This window comes from Vombatus ursinus, unplaced genomic scaffold, assembly GCF_900497805.2.
Source record: "Vombatus ursinus unplaced genomic scaffold, bare-nosed wombat genome assembly UNPS02014832.1, whole genome shotgun sequence".
Taxonomy (NCBI): Eukaryota; Metazoa; Chordata; class Mammalia; order Diprotodontia; family Vombatidae; genus Vombatus; species Vombatus ursinus.
Genome location: NW_020954610.1, coordinates 40,842,913 through 40,870,111, shown reverse-complemented (window position 1 = coordinate 40,870,111; position 27,199 = coordinate 40,842,913). Strand labels below are relative to the sequence as shown.

Genomic DNA, 27,199 nt, shown 5'->3' with positions numbered 1-27,199 from the left:
CAATAAGCATTTACTAAGTGCCTACCATGTGCTAGGTCCTGGGGTTAAAAATACAATAACTAAAGCAGTACCCAGCGCTTACATCCTAAGGGAAAATATGAGAAGGATGAAACAGCAAACACACACACACACACACACACACACACACACACACACACAAAGATGAAAGAGAAATCCCTTATCAGCTTTTCTTTAACTATCAATTCTGAAACAAAGTTTTGCTCTCTTCTATCCAAATCAGTTACAAGATCTCCTCTTTTGTAGTAATGCGGGTAGTAACCAACAAAGATTTAGGCAAATGGCTCTTGATTCTCTCTGAAGGAATTAGAATAATGATCTATCTAATGGTTCCTTCTTTTCCTAGTCCCAGAAGGATTACTGCAGTGATCTAAAGGGAAGGGAGGTAGGTGGGGTGGGGTGGGAGATGAGAGATAGACACACTGACAGAGACAGAGACACACAGAGAGAAAATTCCAGCTCTTGAAACGAGTAGTAACTGAGGTTTTGAGTAGTTTTAGGAGAATGATTCTCCAGGGGCTTTCCGGAAAAGATTAAGTGATTATTGTTATATTAGATAAAGTAGAATGTTAACCCCAAATGGTGGTGTATTGAGAAATTTTCACCAGCTGAGTTCTATGAATGTTATCTCAGAAGGTCTCTGGAGGCAGCTATGTGGCTTAGCGGATAGAGAACTGGGCCTGGAGTCAGGAAGCCCTGAGTTCAAATGTGATACTTACTAGCTGTGTGACCCTGGGCAAGTCACTTAAACTCTGTTTGCCTTAATCCACTGGAGAAGGAAATGGTAAACCACTCTAGTTTCCTTGCCAAGAAAACCCCATGGGCAATATGGTCCACAGAGTCACTAAGACTCAGACATGACTAAACAACAACATCACAATGTCTTGTATTAGGGATATACCCCTGACCAATGTGAGAATACAATGTGCTGCACTATGCATATTGGTTCTTTCTTTCTTTCTTTAAAAATTATTCAGTTGAGGAATGAGTGTGAAGGAGAGATAATAAATCTTCTTTAAAATAAACAAATAAAAAGATTTCCAAGGGCATGAAGAAGGCTATGTCAAATTAGACATTTCTCTCTCCAAAGAGAACAATACTTAGAATAGTGATAAATTGATTTTTTAAAAAAGTTTCTAGCAGACTTGTGCCTAAATACAGAATATAGTATTCATATTTTTGTCTTCCACAACACAAATCACCGTCTCTATGACTTGCCTGCTTAAAACATTACTCCCTGGCCACCACTCCCCTATTTGTTTTCTTTCCCCATTACAATGTAAGCCTCTTGAAGACAAGGGCTTTCTTTTCTTTTTTCTTTTTTTTTAATTTTTTATTAATTTATTTTGATTTATCAATAGTCACTTCCATAAGCTTTTGAGTTTAAAATTTTTTTCCCCCTTCCTCCCCACCTCCCTCCCCAAGATAGCATGCAATCTGATATAGGCTATGCATATACATTCCTATTAAATATATTTTTACATTAGTCATGTTGTAAGGAAGAATCAGAACCAATAGGAGGAAACACAAGAAAGAGAAAACAAAACAAAACAGAAGAAAAAAAGAGCAAATAGTATGCTTTGATCTGCATTCAAGCTCCATACTTCTTTCTTTGGATGTGGATAGCATTTTCCATCATGAGACTTTTGGAGATGTCTTAGATCCTTGCCTTGCTGAGAAGGGCTAAGTCTGTCAATGTTAGTCATTGCACAACATGGTTGTTACTGAGTACAACATTCTCCTGGTTCTGCTCACTTCACTCAGCATCAGTCCATACATGTCTTTCCAGATTTTTCTGAAGTCTACCTGCTCATCATTTCTTATAGCACAATAGTATTCCATTACATTTATATACCACAACTTGCTCAGCCATTCCCCAATTGATAATTGATGGGCATCCTCTCAATTTCCAATTCTTTGCCACCACAGAAAGAGCTGCTGCAAATATATTTGTACATGTTGGTCCTTTTCCCATTTGTATGATCTTTTTGGGAAACTGCCCTAGAAGTGCTAGTGCTGGGTCAAAGGGTACGCACATTTTTATAGCCCTTTGGGCATAGTTCCAAATTGCTCTCCAAAATGGTTGGATCCTTTGACAACTCCACCAACAATTCATCAGCATTCCAATTTTCCCACATCTTCTCCAACATTTATCATTTTCCTGTTTTGACATGTTGGCCAATATGATAGGTGTGATGTGGTACCTCAGAATTGTTTTCATTTGCATTTCTCTAATCAATAGTGATTTAGAGCATTTTTTTCATATGACTATAGATGGCTTTAATTTCTTCATCTGAAAACTATCTACTCATATCCTTTGACCATTTATCAATTGGGGAATGACTTGCATTCTCATAAATTTGACTTAATTCTCTCTATATTTTAGAAATGAGGCCCTTATCAGAGACACTAGTTGTAAAAATTCCCAATTTTCCACTTTCCTTCTAATCTTGGTTGCACTGGATTTGTTTATGCAAAAACTTTTCAATTTAATGTAATCAAAATTATCCATTTTGCCTTTCATAATGTTCTCTATCTTCTGTTTGGTCATGAATTCTTCTGTTCTCCATAAATCTGATAGGTAAACTATTCCTTGCTCTCCCAGTTTGCTTATAGTATCAGCCTTTATATCTAAATCATGAACCTATTTTGACTTTATTTTGGTATGTGGTGTGAGATTTTGGTCTATGTCTAGTTTCTGCCATACTCTTTTTCAATTTTCCCAGCAGTTTTTGACAAATAGTGAGTTCTTATCCCAGAAGCTGGGGTCTTTGGGTTTATCAAATAGTAGATTACTATAGTCATTGACTATTGGGGTCTTTCATATCTAACCTATTCCACTGATCCACCACTCAATTTCTTAGCTAGTACCAAGTAGTTTTGATGATGCTTTACAATGACAAGGGCTTTCTTGCTTGCATTTATCTGTATCTACAGCAATTCACACAGTTTCTGTCATCTAGAAAGGCTTGATAAAAACTTTTGCATTGAATTATTCATTAAATAAGGCAAAAGGCTTTGTAACAATCAAAGTCCCCTGTTATTATTCCTGAATTTTGAATGTTCATTCAACAGGCAAAAAGTCTGGGAATCCTAAGAATAACTCAAAAGGACCACTTTCTTCCTCATCTGTGAAATGAAGGGTTCAACCTCAAAAGTCCTTTTCCAGATCTAAATTCCATAATGTATAGAACTAGGAATTGTTAAGAGCTGGAAAGAGCCTCAGAGAATATCTAGTCCACTACTCCCACCTTATTTTACAGGTGAAGAAACTGAGGCTAAAAACAAATGCGGAAATTGAATCTGTTTAAGTGACTTGGCCCTCAAAGTAAGGCCTCATTTCAGAAGCCAATGATAGGTTAACTGTCATATAGGTAATAAGGTGCAGAACTGGAATGGGTTCAGTCCACATGTGATTTGAACCCAGGTTTTTCTGACTATGAATTTAGCACTTCAACCAACATGCCGTCATGCTGCCTTCCTCTCCTGATTCTTAGTCCAACGTCTCTTTCCAGTACACTGGCCCAGAAATGGTATGAAACAAAATGATATGCTTCAGAGGGTTTGCAATGTTTGATGGTTTTTTTTTTTAAAACCACTACTTTCTTTTTAAACCACTATACCACACTGCCTAGAAGTCAAATTAATAAACATTTATTATGTGCCTACTATGTACCAGGCACTGTGCAAATCAATAGAGATAAAGAAGGCAAAAACAGTCCCTGTTTTCAAGAAGTTCATGGTTTAAGTGGGGAGACAATATGCAAACAATATATATAATAGATGAATTGGAGATGATCCACAGAGGGAAGGCACTAGCAATAAGGAGGATCAGAAAAGACTTCTTGTAGAAGGTGGGATTTTAGCTGGGACTTGAAAGAAGCCAAGAGACTGATGGAGTTGGAATAGGGAGAGGGTGTCATTGGATACTACAGAAGAGAGGAGTAAGGTGTTAAGAAGCTTGGAAAGGTAGGAAGGGGTAAATTATGAAGAGCTTCGAAATCCAAACAGATTTTATATTTGATCCTAGAGGGAACCGGTTGCTATTGGAGTCTATTAAAATAGAACCTAGTCTCCTGATTTCTGGGCAGATAGGTGGAACACGAGGTAGACTCATCTTACTGTGTTCAAATCTGGCCACCAACACTTACTGGTTGAATGACCCTGGGCAAGTCACTTTACCCTGTTTGCCTCAGTTTCCTCATCTGTAAAATGAACTGGAGAAGGAAATGGCAAACCACTCCAGTATCTTTGCCAAGAAAATCCCAAAAGGAGTCAGAGAGTCAGACATGGCTGAAAAAAAAAATGTGAGACTTGATAGCTTGGCATCATACTTTGGAGCCGCTGAGTGCAGTGGCTTGGAGTCAGGAAGAGTAGACACTTCTGAACAACATGTGGCACAGCTGGGCCTGGAGTTAGGAAGACCTGAAATCAAATGCAGCCTCTGTCACTAGCTATGTGACTCTGAGCAAGTCACTGAACCACTGACTGCCTCAGTTTCCCCCAAGGATAAAACAGGAATAATAATAGCATCTACTTTCCAAGGTTGTTTAGATCAAATAGTATTTGTAAAGGGCTTAGCCTGACATGTATTAAAAACTTAATAAATGCTCGTTTCCCTTCCTTTCTAGTCCAGTTCTATGTCCAATATACTATCAGGAAACACCACGATATGCCTCATGGGGTTTGCAAAGTTTGAAGGATTTTAAAATAGGTCATTTACTTTTTTTTTTTTTTTACAAAAAGCGCGTATTTTTTGGCTTCAAAATTTTTGTAAGTAATAATTAGGTCAATCCACCCACGCACCGCCTCAGCTCCATCTAACTTGGTCCAGCGCCCAGCCTAGCTCCCGCCTCCCACTTGCAGCTGTTATGGCTACTAAAGCAGCGGAGACAGCAGCGGAACCTTTCCTGCAAATGAAAACTAAGACACACACACCTTACCACCACCAGCCACAGTTCCGCCGCATCTCTTACATAGGATTGGTGGAGGAAGGGGCGTGGCCACGGCTGGTGCCTCGTGCCGCCTTTCAGGGCGTGGCCATCAGAGAGCTAGGAGAGGAGGGGCCGCCGGGAGCAGTAGCGCACTTCCGCTTGGGTCTGGTGGGAGCGGCCTCGGACGACGTGACTGCGTCAGACGCACAGGCGTCAGGGGGCGGGAGCTGCGCGGCGCGCATGACGGCGTGCTCGGCGGGAGGTTGGGGCAGTGTAAAGCGCAGCTCGGCGCACTTGAGTGTGACTCGTACCCTCCACCCGCCCCTCCTGCGGTGATGCTCAGAACGGGTGGCCCCCAGGATGGGGGAGAAGAGGAGGAGGAGGAGGAGGAGGAGGATTGCCCGGAGCTGGTCCCCATTGTCGTGCAGCAGCAGCAGACGGAGGAGGAGGAGGGGAAGCCTGACCCCTGTGCTAAGATCCCGGTCACGATTATCACCGGGTATTTAGGTAATTAAGGCAGTCATTAATTTCGGGAACTCTCCACCCAGACTCACGTTAAATAATAACAGCAATGATAATAATAATAATACGATGATAATAGTAATAACAACAAGAACCACGAGGAGTTTGTGGTTTTTCCCCTCCCTGGAATGAGACCCTCCTTCCCTCCCCCAGGCGTGGGAGCCGCAGCTTCTTAGCAGCCAGGTGTGGTGGAAGGAAGGAAAAAAAGAAGGAAGAAAAAAAAGGAAGGAAAAAAGGAACACATTGGATTTAAAGTTAGAGAACCTGGGTTTGCACCCATTCTCCTGACACTACCTTTTTGGCCCTGGGAGTTCTTAACCGTGTGTGTGTGTATGTGTGTGTATGAATGACATGGACCCTTTGGAAGTCTGAGATTTATAGATGAAAAATTAAGATGTAGTATATTTTTCCCCATCCAAGTTCCCCTCCTACACCCCCCCCATAAATCTCTGAGGTCCCTTCCAGCTGTTAAGTTTTAGCATCCTATGTTATAGATCTCCAAAAGATGATGATAACTGACATTTATGTAGTGGCCAAAATGCCTTATAAGCTTTCTTATTAGATCTAAAGATAATAATAACTGATTTTTATACAGTGGCAAAATACCTTACAAGCATTCTTCTCACATCTTAAAAGATAGTAATAACTGACTTTATTACAGTGGCAAAATATCTTGCAAGCGTTCTTATTAAATCTCAAAAGATAATAATAACTGACTTATATAGTGGCAAAATACCTTCCAAGAATTCTCATTAAATCTCAACGAAAACCCAGTGAGGTAGGTACTAAAGGTATTATTATCCCTATCTTACAGGTGATAGAACTGAGGCTCTGAGATCTAAGTGACTCAAATTCAACATATCTGAAACTAAACTTAGTGTCTTTTCTTCCAAACCCTCTATTCTTCTTAACTTCCTTATTATTGCAGAGGGTACTGCCATCCTTCCAGTCCCTTAGGCTGGCAACCTGGCTATCTTTATCTCCTCATTCTCTCTCACACACAACCCGCCCACCCCCATCCAGTTTATTGTCAAGCCCTGTCAGTTTTACTTTTGTAACATCTCTGGTGTAGGGTCCCTTCTCTCCTCTGACACTGCCATCACCCTGGTACAGGCCCTTATTGTCTCACACCTGGATTATTGCAGTAGCCTGTGGTGGGTCTGCCTGCCTTAAGTCTACTCTAGACCATTCTCCATTCAGTTGTCAAAATAATCTTCCTAAAGTGCAAATCTGACCATGTCACCCCCTTAATAAATTCCAGTGACTCCCTGTTACCTCCAGGATCAATATAAAATCCCGTTTGGCATTCAGAATTCTTCATAACCTGCTCTCCTAACTTCCCCCCCCCATCCCCATTCTTGCAACCCTTCCAGTCATCTTAGACCTTACATCCTCCATCTTCACATACTCTTTGATCCAGTGACACCTGTCTCCTTACTGCTGTTCCTTGAAGAAGACCCTCCACCTCCCAACTCTGGGCGTTTTCACAGCCAGTCCTCAGTGCCTGGAATGTTCTCCTTCCTCATCTCTGCTGCCTGGCTTCCTTCAAGGCCCAGCTAGAATCCCATCTTCTGCAAAAAACCTTTCCTGGTCCCCCTTAGTGCTAGTGCCTACCCTCTGGTGATTATCTCCAGTTTATCCTATACATAAGCTTGTTCTGATGTAGTTGTTTGCGTGTTGTCGTGAACCTCTCCAGAATAGGGACTGTTTTGAAACTTTTTGTATTCCTAGCACTTAGGACATAATGGGCACTTAATAAATGCTTATTGACTGGCTCCCTGATTCACCCAGTGCCCCTTTGAGTTCTTTGGAGAATCTGTTTTGAGGATGGGCCCTGAGCAGGCATCTCTCATTCCCTTCACTTCCAGGACCCCTGTGTTGCTTTCCCTCTCTTCAGCTTCAGGGCCCTTTCCCCCTTTGGTGACTTCTTCATCCATCCTGCAGGTGAGGAGGGGCACTCCTCAACAGCCTGAGCCACCATCCCTGTTCCTCCAGATTTTACACCACTCCCAATTCCCCTTTTATGTAACCTCCTTGGAGCCATGGAACTGGTTTTTTTTTCTTGTATTTGTATCCCCAGCACTTAGCACAATACCTGATACATAGTAAGTGCTTGATAAATGCTTGTTGAGGGATTGACTGAAAAGATGAAGATTATGAAAAAAATATTTAGGTGAACCTTAATTTTAAAGAATGTCTTCCGGTTTTCTATGGAAGATATTCTTAAAAGTAAAGAATGTTTATTGGGGTACAGCTAGATGGCGCAGTGGGTAGAGCTCTGGCCCTGAAGTCAGGAGGACCTGAGTTCAAATGAGGCCTCAGACCAAACACTTGACACTTACTAGCTGTGTGACCCTGGGCAAGTCACTTAACCTCAATTGCCTAAAAAAAAAAAAAAAGAATGTTTATTGGGTGAAAAAGTTAATGATCTATTTTATTATAATATTAAGAAGCAGAAGTTCGGGGGGCCTCACTTAAAATAGACCTCAAACTTGTTTAGTTGAGTTTGTCAATAGACTATTCTTGGATATAAGATGGTATCGGTATTTTGGAGATTTAACATCATTTTCTTTGTCAAACTAGCAATGCGTGAAAATTAAAAACATTCAAGTTTATTTCGCACAAATGAGTACTTGTTTGTTGGTAAAAAATAACTTACATGTAGAGAAGGCCAGAGAATTCCTTAGTGTATCAGAGAATAAACTAGGGTAGAATTGGTGTGAAACTGATTTTTTTAATAATAATAACAAGCTAGCATTTATATAGTGCTTTAAGGTTTGTAAAGCTCTTTACAGATGCCTGATTTTGTTCTCACGGCACCCTGGAAGGTAGGTGCTGTTATCCTATTTTACAGAGGATGAAACTGAGGCAGACAGAATTAGGGACTTACCCAGAGCCACACAGAATCTGACTGGAATCAAACTCAGTCTTTCTGACTCTAAGTCCAGTAATCTGTGCACTGCTCTACCTTGCTATTCATTAATGTTTCATTTTCTCTTTTGTCCTCTCTACTATTTTTCTTTGAAACTCATGGAATCATTTGCTTGAAGTAAAATTTAAATCAGCTCAGAGCCCCAGAGAAGTTAAATGACTTGTCCAAAGTCATAAAGATATTCAAAGGCAGAGCCAGAATTTGAACCTAGGTACAGATGAAACCTCTTGTGATCCTGGGCTATCCTAGTCTGTGACCTTCTGTATATTTCCTGTATAGAGGATATACACAATCTTTTAATATGTCAGGGATACTATTGTAGCGCTCATTGTGAGCGTCTGGGAGGCTATCATTCTTCTTGGCCTGTGTCCTCGAGTGTAGCTTTTTTGTCACTTCTCTTACGTGAATCTTGGTTGCAATTATACCTGTAGCCCACTTCTACCATCCATATGTCTTTCCACTTTCCTTTGGGTAACCTGCAGTTTTAACTTCCAAAATTTTGGTGTTTTTTTTGACCTGCCGCATAAAACTGCAAAAGGGGAAGAGAATAAATGTATAAAGAATAATTTTATAAATTATAAAAATTAATTTATAAAGTGCTTACTCTGTACTAGGTACTTTACTCATTTGATCCTCACAACAACCCTGTGAGGGTAGGTGCTGTTTTATCCCCATTTTACAGTTGAGGAAACTGAGGCAAACAGGTTAAGTGACTTGCTATTAAATGCTCAAACTTTGATTTGAACTCAGGTCTTCCTGACTCTATCGAGGACTACAGCTAATGCTCTTTCCACTGTATCACCAAGCTCCTGTGAAACTATTTTTAATCAAGTTCTTATCTGATACACAAAACAGAATTTTTAGAGTTTCAAATTGAATATTTTATTAATATAGTAGTTGTCTTTGTAACATGTGCACATGCACTTGCACACTTTGAATGATCTGCCTGGAAAAAAGATGTCTAAATATGCTTAGGTGAAAAATGAGGCATGTCTTTTTTTTTTTAACCTTACTTTTAGGTCCATAAAAACTTTTTAAAATCATTTTTAAGGAATTATTTTAAGATGTTAGTTCTAGAGTAATTGTTGTTTTAACAATCATTACCTATGTGAATATTTGTAAAATTGAAAACTTTTTTTTTACAAGCATAGTTACATTTCGAGTTATTTCAAGCAACATGGGTGATAACTGTTACCCTGATTCTTCTACACTGTAACAAATTAGGTTTAATCTGCCACCTGCTGGATGAAGATAATATAACAATACTATATATATATAACAATACTGTATACATATAACAATACTATATATATAGTATATATATATACTACATATATATAACAATAATAACAATTTTTATGAATACTGTTTTCCTAGTTTATATAGTATTAATACTTCCTATAGTCCTGGCACAATTCTTAAGCATTTAATAAAAACATATTTTAGAGTAGCAGAAATAGCCCTCCTATCATACCATGTCAGCTTGTCACTAAGTGTTTGGCATTTTAAAATAAAATCAAATGTTAGATGTTAAATAGTAAGTCTTTAGCTTCAAATAATAGAGCGGAGAAAAGTAATCTTCAGTCTTGAGAAATCATATAATATTGTCAAAGTATTATATTTTATAAGCCAGAACAACAGAAGATGCTTTGACATCATTTATATTCAGGATCCCAAGATAGAAATATTTTTTCAAGTAGTTTTTACTCTTATATCGAATGCTTAGTTCCATGGTTTATGTTCCTTTAATAGCCTATTATTTTGGTTGTATTCTATCTCACTTTTGAATTACAGTTTCAGTGGAGCACAAAAGACCATCCTATTGGTAGTATTAATTAGATCTTTTGTTAGGTTGAAAAAGTTTTGACCATTTAAAATTTCCTTTAATCTTTCCTATGAGGGGAGACACTTTAAAAATTCAAGGCATAGTATTTGAGCAATAGAACCAAATGAATGAAGTTCTTAAGAGCGTTGAGGACCCTAAAATGTTATGAAATAGTCTCAGAATATTTATTTTCACTTTGAAGTATTTGGCTTTAACTTTTCTTTTTTACAGGAGGTGGGGTGGTGGTGTTGGAAACAGATGAAAAATGGAGTTTGTGATACTAAAACTAATGTCCTTGTTTTCCAGGTGCTGGAAAGACAACTCTCCTCAACTACATTCTAACTGAACAACATAACAAAAGAATAGCAGTTATTTTAAATGAGTTTGGGGAGGGTAAGTAAAGCTATAAAAACTGAGGGCAGAGATGAGTTTGTCCCAATGGTTTAAAAATTAATAATTCATACATAAAAATTAAGGGCGTAAGAAATAATGAAACTTCAGATGAGGATAAATTTGGAAAGCTTAAATGACAGTGCAGGTATGGGTGATAAAAGTGATTTTATACATGGCAAACGTTGCGGCCAAACGCTGAAATTTGATTTTCACATTAAATAACAAAAATTCATTTTTGGCTATTCTAGAATTTTCAAGGATTAGCAATATACCAATCTTGAGTTTTGTAGCCATTGTACTTTGAGAATAATTCTTACTGTTGCCTATAGAGAATGGCTGAATGTTTACCTCTGGCCCACACTAGGAACCCTAAAAATCCTCCCTAAAACCTTTTTATTAGTAATCTAAAGTTTAAAGGTTACAAAGTTTAAAAGAAAAATTTTCATATTTGCTGATCACTAATAGTAAATTAGGTACTCTACTTAATACGGAACCTATTTCTGGTTCTATCTTTATATTTTTAATAGAGGAAAAATAAAATGAAAAATTCTTTTACAATGATTGTCATCTCAGGATCACAGAGGAATCTAGTGTATTGTTTGGTGAGGGATTATTGCTTGGAAGTTGTAAGAACATGTTTTTTTAAAGTGAGGTTTTGTTAATAGGTGGGAGGGCCATGCCCTAGCCACTTAACTTGATTTTTTTTTTCTTTTCCAAGTCTGGGACTTGTTGGGTACCTAGTTTTAGAAACATGAATTAATCAATGTCTACTCTGCCCACTTAGTCATAGAAAGTTTCCTGGGGGCACTGAGAAGTTAGGAAGGACTTGAATCTGGGTCTTTTAATTCTAAAGCCAAATTTCTGTATACTATGCCATGCTGGGAACATGGAAAGAATAAAAAGCAGAAAACTGGATGGGTATGTCCCTTAGGAGTTTGATGAGAACAGATATCAAGGCCAAATTTTCCATTGCAGAAAGAAGAAACCCATTTTCGTCACAGACAACAAATAATATCTTTAAGATAGTTACTTTAAACTCAAAGAATGGGAAGAAGTGGATACTTAACTTAAAGAGGAAGATATAAGATGTATTTTTTTATGTGTACTGCTATATTAAATGTTTAGGTTTAAATATCCCCCTTGGATATTTAAGTATTTTGTTCAACATTTTGCATATATGACATTATAGTAGTCTGAAGTGTTTTAGTTTTTATTTCCTTGTTTTAAAAAATAATTAAACACAAAAAAATTTAGAACAGGAATTATCAAGAAATCTGAGCCAGTAAACTAATTGTGGTTCTAATAATATCTCCTAATATTTTGGAAAAATTAATTTTATTTGATGTGTAGTTGACTGTTTATTGAAGTAAAAATTGAATTTTATTTCACAGTGTAATCAGTATTAATAGCAATTGACACAACTAGATCAATAATAAAACACTTCGAAATCAGATTTTTGGGGAGTAGTTTTTTAATCTTTCATTTTTGCTTGGTGGGTGAACTTAGCATTGTTGCTTTGTGTCACAGGAAGTGCATTGGAGAAATCCTTAGCTGTAAGCCAAGGTGGGGAGCTGTTTGAGGAATGGTTGGAGCTTCGAAATGGTTGCCTCTGCTGCTCTGTAAAGTGAGGAATGTTTGTGTTACTTTACTCAAGTTTGTCAACTTTGGGTTGAATTTTAGTTAATTTTCTGTTTCATTTTAGCTTCAGTAAATTTTCTCGTAATACTGGCTAAAGTAGTTTTCTAATAAGTCATTTTAAGTATTTATTTCTTGTTTTTATGTTTACTTATTTGTTTTGGCTAGTAGCTTAGTGCTTGGGTTTTTTGAGTATATGACGCATTTATGATGCTTTAAGTTAATAATTGATTAAATTTATAATCTTTTCAGGTAACTATAATGGTTGTAGGTGTAAAAAAATCAAATAGTAGAATGTTAGTTCTTTTTTTTTTTTTACTCCAGAGTTATTATTTTTTTTAATCTTCTTGTAATAAGAAACAGAACCTGTCATTTTGAAACTGTGAGAAATTATGGGAATAGGTAAAAGAAGTAAAAGGGGAGATACTTATTTTGTACCAGTTGTAACATTGACAGTGGTGTCAGGAGATAAGTACAACACCAATGTTAAACTTCGATGGTATAGTGAGAGATTTACTCATTGGTTTTTAAGTCAAATTTCTCATGTGTGATGTAACCTTTTATTGGCAGTGTTTATTGTTAAACTTTCTCTGGTTAGCCAAAATGTATTTTAATTCTTAGCATTTTTTAAGGACAAAAGAGTTGATATTGAAGTTCACGTCCCTTATTCTGTATAAAATAGCTTAATATTTACTGAAAGTCTCTTGACAAGTTACAAAATTGTGAATTTAGTAACACTATTATCCTGTTAGTACTAATTGCATGAATATACCATAGTAGCTAAAATATATATTAGCCAAACAGATAAGTCCTACTTACTGTTTTAGGAAAAAACTTGACATTGGGTTCTTAATTTCTTTAGACTCCTGAGATCATTTCCTTAATGTATCATTTTATTGACATTGTCAGACACATGACATTTTCACAGTAGTTTTGTGGGTAAATTAATTCATTAGGCCTATGGAAAATTTGATTTTTTCAATTTCTAGAAATATAAAACACATTTATAGTGATAGGTTTTTAAATCCCAAGATACTGACCCATTTGTTACGTTTTGGTTTTATATAGGGACAATGGCCTGAAGGCTATTGAGAATTTGATGCAGAAGAAAGGAAAATTTGACTACATATTGTTAGAAACAACTGGCTTGGCAGATCCTGGTAAGAAGTGCCACCCGTTATCAATCATCAGTTTGTACAATGTGATTTCACAGTGTCTGAAAAACTGGTGTGCAGCAGAGGATTAACTTAAAGAGATTTTAAGGCTTCTCTTGACTTTCTTAGATTTGATGTAAAAATAGTAACAGATTAACTCATCTCATAGTCTCCTTTAACAAGTGTATGAGGATTAAAAAATTCTTTAATAGTCATTGTCTTTAGAATGTAAATTTTTGTTGAGATCTTTGATAGGGGCAGTATTGCAGTATGGATAGTGGAAACTGTTTGGTTTTGAAATTTACAGGTCTTGTGTCTGCTTAGTCTTTTTTTTTTCTTCAACTTTTTTTTTGGTGGTCTTTAAAAGCTAATGCAAGTATTTCAGGTTGTAGTTCCAGCAGCTTCTGTTCTTTATCTGCCTTAGGGACATAACAATAATCTTGGGAATTATTGTGCTAATGATCTATAGTGGTTCTGGATTGTTCATGTTGGGACATATTTTGTGCTTTTCGGTTAAAAGGGGGTGAATTTTGGGTATATGGGGTTGCTCTTTCATTTGTGGTTGGTTGGTTTTGTTTAACTTTTTTATTATAAGGCAAAGTACTATGAACATTACTGGGAAGTGATTGTGATATAATAAAACCCTAATGCATTAATGAACCAAAAGCAGCAGGAGGAAGGAAGGAGAGAGAGAAAAAGAGAGGGAGAGAGAATGAGAGTAAGAATGTTGTTGTGAGAGTTCCACAAACAACAATAAAAAAATGATAAATTGTGACTGACTTCCCTAGTGGATTTCATAATTAAATATGTAACTTTAGCTTCTAAAATAGGTTTTAAAAAAAACAATTTAAAGTTTAAACAGTTCAGGCTTGTATCAACCTGTGAATAGAACAGTAGGAGTAACATTTAATTAGCACTAACTTTTTTTACTCAGTTGGAGTGTGCTTGTACATAGTTTCCAAAATTTGTTAGGGTTAGTACTAACATTGTTTCTTCTTAAGTGTAGCCTAATTCCACTTAGTCTCATGGGCCTGTGGCCTGATTCACACGGCCAACATTGAGTACCATTTATTCAAAGAGATCATTTGTATAGTAGACTACACTAATAAAAACAAAGAGGATGTGTTTGAAAGAGAGCTCAAATGTAATTGATTTGTTAATAGCTGAAAAACGTTGCATTCTATCAAGAGTTTCATGGTTGGTACTCCAAATGTCTATCAGATGACCGGTGAGTAGATATTAAATTCATTTACTTTAGTACTATCAATTTTTATATTTTTATAAATGAAACCAGAGGACAAAAGGAAGTTTCAACTAAATGTAAGAGTGCCTCCCAGGTTATCTTTGGAAATACAGATAATGGAGGTGGCAGGATTGGTTCTCTCATGCATCCAAAAGGAGCAAGAAATGTTTCATGGAATATTTGCTCATCTCATATTGGAATGCTTATAAGTACTTGCAGAGACTGCCAAGATAATGATTGTGGCCACCTTCTATTGCAAAAGATGGAGAGGGAGAGAAAGACTTAGAATGTGCAAATTAAATTAACCTGTGTTTTGGTATTTAGTGATTTTATTACAAAAGTGGGCATAGGGGAGGACAGCATAAAATATGGTTCTGGAGGCAGGAAGGAGAGAGACCAATGGGTTGAAAACTGTGTAGAAGTCTTTAGCTTCTGGTCCACAAATACCTCCTTCAAGAAAAGTGTTGGGGGGCAGCTAGGTGGCGCAGTGGATAGAGCACCGGCCCTGAAGTCAGGAGGACCTGAGTTCAAATCCAGCCTCAGACCAAACACTTGACACTAGCAGTGTGACCGTGGGCAAGTCACTTAACCCCAATTGCCTAAAAAAGAAAAAAAGAAAAGAAAAGCGTTGGGAAGTACTGGACACAGCAAGCACCAAATAACTTCACAAAAAATGAATTTGATTATCTTTTAATCACAGGAAGTGCCTTGTCACTGAAGTGAGAGTCATTTTCAAAATCAGCTCTATAGTTCAGACTACTGACTTCCTGGCTCAAATATCAAAATTAGTACAAAGATACAATAAAGAATAAAACTAAGAAAAATATATGGTATGTAATTAAAACAAATTCAGCCTGACCTATATAAATTAGTTTTTGATGCCAAAAGATCAGAACTTAATGGAGAAAAGGATGTTGCCATTGATTATAACTAATTAAACCAATTTTAACTGTTAATAAATTGCCATGACAGAGAGAACCTAAAAACCTACTTGTTCTCCTTGTCAGATAAAGAGATTGGAAGCTAAAGACAACATGGTTTTGTAATGTAAATTCATTTTTAAAATCTTAAGGAGAAGGATAATAATAATAACAACAACATTTATATAGCACTTACAGGCTATATAGCACTTCCTCTCTTCCTCTCTCAAAGGTTATATAAAATGAGGATTTTGAACATGTAGCTAGGTAGCACTTTGGATAGAGCCCCTGACCTGGAGTCAAGAAGATCTGAGTTCAAATCCAGCCTCAGACACTTAGCTCTGTGATATTGGAAAAGTCACTTAACTTATGCCTATCTCCATTGTCTTCATCTGTAAAATGGGGATAATAATAGCACCTACTTCCCAGGATTGTTGTGAGAATAAAATGGAATATTTGTAAAGCACTTTGCAAACCTTAAAGTACTATATTAAATTGTAGCTATTATTTGATACTATCCATTTCTTATAAGTTACTTCAATACTTTTTTTTAAAAACTATGATTTCCTTGGCATGGAGACGTCCTTGGAAGCCTATTGAAACCTCTCTGTACCTAATAACAAGCAGTATACTTGTTGCTGTGGCCAGCTTTATGCCTCTCCAACAAGCTTAGCTGGATTAAGCTTTGGAGGAATCTGGCTGGATTCTTCTCGGGGCTGTACCTGAGCCTTAATAGATTGATAATATTGACCAAGACCTGTATTCTACTGAGAACCCATTGAAGACCCAGAATCTCTTCATCCCATAATTAGAATAGGACTACAATGAAGACTTAGAAATTATTATTACAAAATGTTTTCAAATAGAAATGGAATCAGATCATCTCTATTGTAGTCTTGGCTCTGCCGAGGTATGGGGCCTTGAGCAAGTCTCTTAACTTCTCTGAGCCACTATTTCTTCATCTATTAAAAAACAAAACCACACCTAAAGTAGATGCCTACACTGACAGTGTTCCAGGGGTATAAGGCTCAAAGAATATAGTGCATGTTAAAGAGATCTATAAACCATCAAGCTTTATGTACCCAGTCCTCCATTGTAGTTCACGCATCTGCCTACATTTTTCTAAGTTAACTTTTATTATACAACCTGATGAAGGTACTAATAATGTGTCGGAATTAGATGCACACTTTTAACAATGATGCTTAAGTCTTTTGGACTGCAACAAATAGGTGATGGCTGCAAACATCCCTAAGGTGATGTAATAATAGTAATAATTATCACGGACATATAGCACTTTAAGGTTTGCAGAGAGAGGACTTCAAATACATATATAATCTCATTTCATCGTCACAATAGCCCTATGAAGTAATTGCTACAGTTGTCATCCTCATTTTACACATGAAGTAAAGCCAAAAGAGGTTAAATAAACGTCCTTGGGATATGCAGCTGGTGTCCGAGGTAGACTTCAAACCCAGATCCTTCTGAATCCCAAGTCTAGTGTTGTGTCCATGATGTTATATTGCCTGCCCCACTTGAGGCTTAATTAAGTCTTTTTTTCTCACAAAAACCATTTGAGGTAAATAATAGAAGTATTCTTATCTGTGTTTTACATTAAGAAAACGGAGGCATAGACATGTTAAAGTGACTTACCTGTGGTCACACAGCTAGCAAGTAGGATTCAGGACTGTGCTTTCTGACTCCCAGGTTGAACAATCATTTTCCTATGCCATACTGTCAAGTAAACTGTGCCTCAGGAACATTTGATGACTTCTTATTTGTCCTAACGCAAATTGTGTATCATGATTCACTTGTGATTTGATATATTCTACTTTGTGGAGGAGAAATCAACTGTGGTAGAAGGAAATTAAATTAGGAGTAATACCATTCTAAAGTAAAAATATTTTTTCCTCTTGTTAATTAAAAACATACTTTTGATCAAGAAAGTGAGGAAGATTCTTATTGGCAATTCAGTTGTTTCCCATTTAGGGGACTGACACTCTCCTGTTAAAAGCTAAATAATTGTCATGGTAAAGTAATTTTCTTGAAAAGAAAGGACATTGATTCAGCCCCTGTTACTCACAAATCCTATTTCAGACAAATTGGAAAACTATTAAGCTTTTTGGGAAAAAATCAATAGATATCAGGAAGCCATTAGCTCTTGTAGCCCTTGCTATATCTTGCATGAGTAATCACTGTAAACAGCTGACAGGTCTCTCAGTGTTGACACAGAGTGATGCTTGGGGGACTGCAGCTCGTCAGTGCAAGTGGACAGCTTGAGGTGTTGGAATGAGTTCAGTTATCATTGCTTTCTTCCCTGTGCTTCATTCTCTTCGACAGCCTTGTCACTAACTGGAGCTGCGATGCTTTGAAAAATAAAATGCTTTCCTTTCTGTCAGTTTTTTCTCTCCTTTTATTGTAGCATTGATACACATCGAATCATTGAATCCTGTCAAAACAAGTTATTATTTCTTACTGAGAACTATATAAGCAATTATCCCTAGACCTCCGTTTTATACCTGTGCTGCATATTATAAATAACTACTAGATGTCCATCCTTTTGTTTGTTTTCTTGTTCTTTTTCCTTTTTAAAAATAGCAAGCAAATTTCTTCTTTGGCAGATGATTTGAGGACTTTTTTTCACAGGCTACTCAGGGATCGTCATGATTGCTTTTCTGGGTCTCTTCTCAAAACTGAAATACATTGTTTTTGAAATACAAGACCCTTGCTTATCTATAGTATAGAGAATAAAAATACTGCCCTTTTTTCACGTACATGAGATAGCTTAATTTTTATGGATCTTTTTCGGAGGGTGGAATAGGAAGGAATGGAAAGGAAATGTAGTCGTAATAGTGAGAATACAGTAGTCCAGCTATTTGGATCAGTACAGTCCTTATAAGGAGATGGGAAAACCAAAGTTGACTTTTTGTTGTCTTTCTTTCCTTTCCAGTGAAGGACAATGAGAAACATTGTCTATGAGTTAAAAAAAGGTTTGTCAAACACATTTATATGTGCTAGGTATTCTGCTAGGCTTTATGTCTACAAAGACAAAAATTGACAGTCCCTTCTCTTAAGGAGCTTATGTTCTGTAGAAGAATATAGCATTTACATATACTGTAAATACAAAGTGATTTTAGCAGGGAGGGATGGGAGTTGTTAGCAATTGGAGGGCCTAGGAAAGAGGTGTTATTTGAGTAGTCTTTGAAGGAAACTATGTTATAATCTTGTGTCCTTAGGGTCTGCAAAGATTTTTCATTGTTTTCATTAATATTATTATATTGTGTCAATTACAGGTGCTGTTGCTTCCATGTTTTGGGTTGATGCTGAATTAGGGAGTGACATTTACCTTGATGGTAAGTACACAAAGTATACAATCCTTTGGTATTTTTTTTTCCCCAAAGTAAAATTTTATTTGCTTTTCCAATTCAGTTTAGTAAGCATTAGTTGAGTTCTTATTGTGTGCTAGTCACTGAGGGAGATATAAAATTGAATAAGGGTGACTGTCCTCAAAGAACTTAGACTATTTTTTAAAGTTATTATATACTTAACACAAATATTAATCAAATTGAACCAGAGAGTGAATCTCCAACTAAAATCCCAAAATCTTAATTATTGTTCGTTTTAATGAAATAGGAAAAAATAGCAAATATAGCATATAGCAAAATACATTTGCTGTCTTCCAAAAACATGTCCATTTAAGGTTGTTCCTTTTGTTTTTGATGTAGTTGAAGATAAATGTATATGTCATTCTTTCTGTTCTACTGATTGCATTTGCATCCCTTTTATATTTATTCCCTTGAGAGCAGAAATTGGTTTGTGCCTTTCTTGTTATCCCAAGCGCTTAGCATTGTTGCTGGTACATAGTACGCACTTGGTAAAAGCTTGATGACACCATACTATTCCATTACATGAACGTGCCACAATTCATCCAGCCCTTCCTTAATCAATGGATACAGTATCGGTTTCTGGGGGGGGGGGTTGCTATTAAAAATAAAGGAGTTAGAAAAATTTTGTACAAATAGATCCTTTTTCACTTTTTTTATTTGTTTAGGCTATAGTCCCAGCACTGAAATCTTTGGGTTAAAAGGATATGGTCAGTTTTATACCTTACTTTATAGTATCAAATTACCCTCCTAAGAATTTGTACCATTAAGTTAACAGTTCCATCAACAATGTCATAAATGTTAATAAACTACTCAAAATTGTCTCATCAACATTGAATTTGTGTGTGTATACATATTATATATATTTTTCCAATTTGATGTATGTTGAGTAGTATCTTACAGTTTTTATTTGAATTTTTTCTGATTATTAGGGAATCTGATCAACTTTTCCCATGTTTATTAGCAATTTTTATTTCTATAATTTTTATTTCTATGCTTGTTCATGTCATTTCACCACTTTGCAATTTCTCTATGCCCAAATTTTCAAATGAATCTGTGATGGCATCAGTTCAGGAGTCCTCCAGTGCTGCAGATCTTAGCTTATCTCTACCAACTCATCCTGGGCACCCCTTGTCCATATCTGCCCATCATTTTACCACAGGGATCCATCTGCGCTGACTTTCCATGTGCCGTCCATCATTCTTGTCTTACCTTTAGCCCAAATTCTCTTCCTATCATGCGGTGTCTTTTACTCCTCTTCTTCAAAGAAGAATCCTCTATAATAATTTATCTAAAAAAGTTCGTATTACCTACCTTGAGGATCTTAAACGTTTTTGGTATCAAATAATATTTACTGCAAATAATTTTTCCCAGTCTGTTTTTTTTTTTTTGAGAGACAGAGACCTTGTTCTGCACAATTCTTTTATTTTTTCAGATCTATTTGTTATATCTTGAATAATTTTTTTCATTTGATAAAAATTTCTCTCCTCCCCACAACATGAGAAAAAGGCCATTCTTTTTTCTTCAGTTTCTACTTTTTCTAAATTTATTATTTTTTTTATTTTTTTATTTTTAGGCAATTGGGGTTAAGTGACTTGCCAAGGGTCACACAACTAGTAAGTGTCAAGTGTTTGGTCTGAGGTCAGATTTGAACTCAGGTCCTCCTGACTTCAGGGCTGGTGCTCTATCTACTTTTTCAATTAAAATGAAGTATAGGGACAGCTAGGTGGCGCAGTGGATAGAGGTCTGACCTTAGAGTCAGGAAGACCTGAGTTCAAAGATTTCATATTGAAATCTTTTTCTGCATTTAATGACATAGGTTTTTTTTTTTTGTATGATTTATTATATTGATTGTCATTAAACCTTTTTTTGCCAATCATAATTTAGATTTTGGAAATCCAGATAGCTAATTTCCTTGATGTATTCCTATATTCTGTTTGCAAAAGTTTATTTTGAAAAGAAAGTATTATTGATATATTCTGTTTTTATATCACTTCTGTTTCTCAGTATGTTCCTCTCATCTTCCCAGAAAGTCATCTCTTATAACAAAAAATAAAGTAGAGGGGAAAAGGTTGAACAGAATGAGCCAAAACCTAGAAGAAAAAAAAATAGTCTGACATATGTAATGTTCCACACCTGTAGTTGCCCACTTTTTTTCCCAAGTATTTTATTTAATATTTTTGTGTCAGTTCATTAAGGCCTTTTGGGGTCTCATTTTTGTTTGAATTAGAGACTAAAACTTTGCTTCATTAGACCAGAAAACAGGATAGTGACTTTCTTTGTTTAGAAATAGCATAGGAATTTTTGGTTCTACAAAAATTTAGTTGGTACTGATACTTTTTTTGCGGGACAGGTCTTTAATGCTCTCCTTGATTCTTCCTTCTGAAATTGGTCTATTTGGGTTATTTCCTTCTTGGTTTGTTAATTTTGTAAATATTTTTGTGAATAACTTTACATTTTTGTGAATAACTTCATTTTTAAAAATTCTCAAATTTGTTAGCAATAAATAATCTTATTTTTCATTTTAGTTAGTTTTCTTTTAATTAGACTTACTAATTTATCAGTTTCTTTCATCCTTAGAAATTACTTGTTTTTGTTGATCAGTTAGATTGTCTTCTCATTTTTAGTTTTATGAATCTCTCGTTTCTTTTCTAGGTTTAACTAAACTTGCTTTGATAAGTTTCCATTTCTTAATAAATAGTAATTCAGCATTATGAATTTATGTCTTGGTACTACATTGGTTGCATTCCATAGACCTTGATTTTTTTCCTGAACCTGGAATTTCGTTGGTGCAGAAAACTCCCTTTACCAGTGCAAATCTTCAGTTGGTCTTCATTTTACAGCCTTAGAGAGTTGCCTGGTACATTGAGATGTGAAGTGGTTTTTCTGGGACCACACAGCTGGTGAGGAAGGTATCAGAGGGAGGACTAGAATCCAGACCTTCTGCAGTGTAAGGCCAGCTTTATCTACCATATCATTCCACATAGCTCTGTTGTAATTGTTTCTGGGCATAAACTCTTATTTTTATAATTTCCTCTGTAGCCCAGACATTGTTGAATCACTCCCAGTTTCCAATCAGATAATATATTTAACACTTTTCAGACCTTAAAAGTGATATATAAATATCAGTTATTATTGTTTCCTCAGGGACTTATATTTTTTAGTATAGTTATTCACTACTAACTTTATTGTATTATGACCCATAAATGTCTAGTGTATAATATTTCTGCATTTCTAAACTTGCCTTTTTCTTCTTTGTGATGAAGGTAACATCATCAATTTGCATGCATATTCTATGACAGTAGTTCTCAAACTTTTTGGTCTCAGGACTACCATATATAGTATATATTTAAAATTTTTTTTTTCGTTTTTTTGGTTATATTGTAAGTTCTGCACTGTCACCCTTCTTTCTTCTCCACCTCACCCTAGAGAAGGCCACTATTTCACACGCGCACACATACACAGGCATACACGTATATATGTATGTATGTATATAAAACCATACGATGCATACTTCTCTTTATCAGTTTTTTCTCTGGAGCTGGATACCATCTTCCTTCGTAGTATTTGAGTATTTGTAATACGCAGAATAGCTTAGTCATCCAGTTATTCTTTGAATAATATTGCTGTGTACAATGTTGTCTTGGTTCTGCTCATTTCACTTTCATTAATTCATGCAAGTCTTTCCACGTTTTTCTAAAATAACCCTGCTCATCATTTCTTATAGCACAATAGCATTCCATCACAATCATGTACTACAACTTATTTAGCCATTCCCCAATTGATGGGCATCCCATCAGTTTCCAGTTCTTTGCCACCACAAGCAGAGTTGTTATATTTTAGAATATATAGGTTTTTTTTTTTTCCTTTTTCCCTGATCACCTTGGGAAACAGATCTAATAGTGGTATTGCTGGATCAAAGAGTATGTACAGTTTTATAACTCTTTAGGCGTATTTTCAGATTATTCTCCAGAATGGTTGGATCAGTTCACAGTTCTACCAGTAGTGCATTTAGTGTCCAAATTTTTCCACATCCCTTCCAACATTTGTCATTTGATAGGTTTGAATGATATCTCAAAGTTGTTTTTATTTGCATTTCTCTAATCAACAAAGATTTAGAGCATTTTTTCATATGACTATATAGAACTTTGATTTCTTCATCAAAAAACTTCCTGTTCATATCCTTTGACCATTTATCAATTGGGGAATGACTCATATTCTTATAACTTTGACAGAGTTCTCTATGTATTTGAGATATAAGACCTTTGTCAGGAAACTGTGTATAAATTTTTCCCCCCAGTTTTCTGCTTTCTTTCTAATCTTGGCTACAATGGTTTTATTTGTACAAAAACTTTTCAGGGGCAGCTAGGTGGCACAGTGGATAGAGCAGTGGCCCTGAAATCAGGAGGACCTGAGTTCAAATCCAGCCTCAGACCAAACACTTTCCACTTATTAGCTATGTGACCCTGGGCAAGTCACTTAACCCCAATTGCCTAAAAACTTAAAAAAAAAAAGCTTTTCAATTTAATATAATGGAAATTATCCATTTTGAATCTTGGCCTCATTTTCTTTATCTGTAAAATGGGAGCATTAATAGCACCTACCTCATAGGTTTGTGGTTGTGATCAAATGAAATAATATTTGTAAAGTGCTTTACAAACCTTAAAGTCCTATAATAGCTATCATCTCTTCTCTGAAATGTTTTCTTATCCCTCTGATTGTTGATGCTTTCTGCCTCAGATTATTTTATGTCTGTTTACATGTGTAAGCCACCCATGGGCATGGACTACTTAATTTTTGTCTTTTTATCTATCCTAGCACCTAGTACAGTGCCTGGTAAATAGTAGGGACTTAATAAATGTTTTTAAATTGAAATAAATTTGCTGAATTATTTTCCATTTTTGGTCCATTTTCCCAATTTTCTCTTAATGTTAAATATCTTCTAATTTTAGCTTCAGTTGTTCCTGTGATTTTTTTTTTAGCTTCCACAAACTTTTTGAAAATTTCCTTTTGTGGTTTTTTTTTTGGCCACTGTTTATTTTTACTTGAGTAATTTAAATGTGTCACCTAACCATTTCAGGGTATCTAATGTTGTTTATACATCTTGAACTGTTTCAGATTTTCTGTGATACATGCAAAAAACTTTAGATCTATCCTCTTATTTTTTTATTTCCTTTTTGGGTAAATTTTTATTACTCTGTATATTTTTTTGCATACTTTTTTTTGGAAGAGACTGTCTTTTTTTTGCAGCCTCTTAGCTCCTCCTGATAGAAAAATAATGTGACATAATGAAAAGATCACTGAATTTGGAGGTAGAGGAGACCTTTATTTGAAACTTAGCTCTGTTGCTGTCTGTTTGACATTGACCAATTCACTTCCCTTCCTGCACTTCAGTTTCCTGATCTGCATAGTAAAGGATGGAGATTAATAATTTGTAAACTGACCCTTCCAAATCCGAGTCCTGTGATTTTTTTAGGGGAAATTATGTTGGGCTCAGGCACATATAATATATTAGATCATGTTTTCTGATGTATTTAATTTGTTCACTCTTCAATAGTATCATTTAAAATACTTCTTACTTGCATGTCAGTAATATTCCTTTGGCTTTTTATGCTGCTTTTACCTAAGTCCATACATTGGAGAGATAACCAGCCATAGAGTCAAGAAGACCTAGGTTTGCGGCCTGTCTCTGACTCATCCTGGCTGTGTTATCCAGGGCGCAGGGCACCCACAGAGCACTTGTGCTCTGGGCAGTTCTTTCAAGCTCTAAGTTGTAGAGAAGGTTCTGAGCTGTGTAGAGAGTTCCCTCCTGGGAGAATTACCCACACCAAAAAAATCACATGTCCAGCTCCAGTCCCTGTCCCTGTGCCTAAACCAAGCACAATGAAAGGCGATCTGCTATAGGAAGGTCTTATACATTCCATACTAAAATAAACGGATTTGAAGATTGTCAACAACCCATTAGTCTGGCTAAATTAGGAGCTGGTTATAATTTAAGTAGTTTAGCTCCTCCTTTCTTCTCTTCCTCCATTCCTGCTTTAAACCAAAGCTGCTGCTGCTTTTTTTTTTAATAATTTTTTTTTTTAAATTTTTAGGCATTTGGGATTAAGTGACTTGCCCAGGGTCACACAGCTAGTAAGGTCAAATGTTTGGCCTGAGGCTGGATTTGAACTCAGGTCCTCCTAAACCAGAGCTTCTTAACCTAGGGTCTGTGAACTTGTTTTCGAAAGTCTTTTAGTAACTATCTATCAGTATAGTTGGTTTCTTTGGTAAGCCTTTGTATTTTTTTTATGAATTTAAAAACATTAAGAAGGTCTCCATAGGCTTCACTTGACTGCCCAAGTTGCCCATGACACAAAAAATTAAGAACCTGTGTTTTAAAATGTTTTGTGGAGGAAAAAGTGGTAAAGTCTTTTCACCATTTACGTGTCTGTCAAGATGCATGTGACATGGTACGGTTTAACTTCTTATATTCATTCTACTGCTTTCTCTTCCTTGTAATTCTGTTTGTTATTAATGGTATTACTTAAGCTTTGTTAAACATACTTGTTGAACAACTGAAATGTTTGGTTTGAGACTTAGATGTTTTCATAACATAACCTAAAGATTTTGGTATTCAGAAAAATTAGAATTTTCAAAAATATGTCTTGGGAGAAAGTATGGCCCTCATATCCACTATATGGGCTTTACTTTTCATTTTGACAAAAGTAAATTTTTTATTGAAAGGATTATTTCTTTAGAACATTATGGCTTAATACTATCACCTTTAATAATGTGAAATAATAAGTAGAAATAAATTATATGGTAAAATTAACAAAAGAGAGAAAAAAGTATTGTTCAGTTATACTATTGAGTATCTGCGTAGAATAGTAGAAATGGAACCAGTCTTAGAGTTAGAAGGTGTCAGTGCAAGACTTGCCTTTGACACATTACTAGATAGGTTGACCGATGACAAGTCATTTACGTTCTCTCAATGCCGATTCAGACTTTAGTTTTTTTTCCAATTGCTGATCTTCAGTGCAACCTGGTAAAGGAAGTTTTTATACTGAGGAGCTCCCCAATTAATTAAATCACAGGTTTTGATCACCCCCCCCCCCCAAAAAAAGTAGCATTGTGTGAAATTCTGAATTGAGAAAAGGGGATAGTTTTTATTTTCATCTTCAAGTTGAGCTAGTCAGTTAAGTCATTTTACGTAGCATTTTTTTTTAAGGTAATAGCTTTAAGTGTATTTTCCCTTTTTTGCAGGAATTGTATCTGTTGTGGATTCAAAATATGGATTGAAGGTAAGATGAAAAGGCAGAACAGAATTCCATACTCTGTTGAATAACATGAAGTATACTTGATTTCTTGATCATTCATTTTGCTTCCAGATGATTTAAGAACACAGAAAATATCTGAGGTTCTATAATGTTCAGAAAAATTTCATCTATTGAAGGACTATTTTTGAATTCATGATATCATAATAAAAACTTTATTGGGATGTGCAAAAGCAGTGAAATGTGCAGGTGCAATGTATGCTACAAGTAAACTTGTTTTTATTGTAAAGTTGGATTATATTGATTTGGAAACCTGTGGGGAAAACATCACTCTCCTGTAAGATTATATTCCAAGGATATTTATTATTCTTTTTGCGTATTTAGTAGAAATGTACCATATTACCATAAACTATGTATGCTTCATAATTGTTTAGCAGTGTAAGTGTGCCTCATAACTGTTTAAATTTGGATCTACATCTTGGCAAGGAAAAGGGGCAAATGGGTTATATTGGTAGGCCAACTGTTGGGGTCAAATTTTGAATCATGCAAATACAGTAAATACTTAATGTTTTTGCCACCTCAATAAAAACTCTTAAATTATTAAATTAATATACTTGTACAAAACTAACATACTGTCAGGATAATAGAAACTTTGAATTTCCTTGGTTATATGCCAGACAAATAACTTTTGCTTTGTATAAAGAATTTGCTAACTTGTCCAGTTCCTGTAGTTGCAAAGCTTAACCTCAGCAGCTGCTTGTAATTCAAAGAATTCTGAGGCTCTACCAGTAATGACACCAGGATAATAGGCAGCAATTTAAGGGTGTCATGCTTCACAGACCCGGCCCATCACCAGGATAGCAGAGAAATGGTACCCTGTGGCCAGGCAGCCAAATTGAAACTGAAGTTGTAATTGATATCATGGGCTATCACTGTAATGGGATTGTCACCCAGTGATCTGAAATATTCATTTTTTAATCATGGGCA

General features: G+C 35.9%; 1 protein-coding gene across 1 annotated transcript in view; it reads left to right on the top strand.

Annotated features, from left to right (window-relative positions):
* Nucleotides 1-5,188: 5,188 nt before the first annotated feature.
* CBWD3 (COBW domain containing 3) overlaps nt 5,189-27,199 on the top strand; it is a 58,136-nt gene continuing 36,125 nt past the window's right edge. The window contains exons 1-6 of the mRNA XM_027839289.1: nt 5,189-5,459; nt 10,538-10,624; nt 12,152-12,248; nt 13,328-13,419; nt 18,867-18,926; nt 26,202-26,239. Coding sequence (XP_027695090.1) covers nt 5,288-5,459; nt 10,538-10,624; nt 12,152-12,248; nt 13,328-13,419; nt 18,867-18,926; nt 26,202-26,239 — 546 coding nt within the window. The 5' untranslated portion in view covers nt 5,189-5,287. The remainder of the gene's footprint in view (nt 5,460-10,537; nt 10,625-12,151; nt 12,249-13,327; nt 13,420-18,866; nt 18,927-26,201; nt 26,240-27,199) is intronic.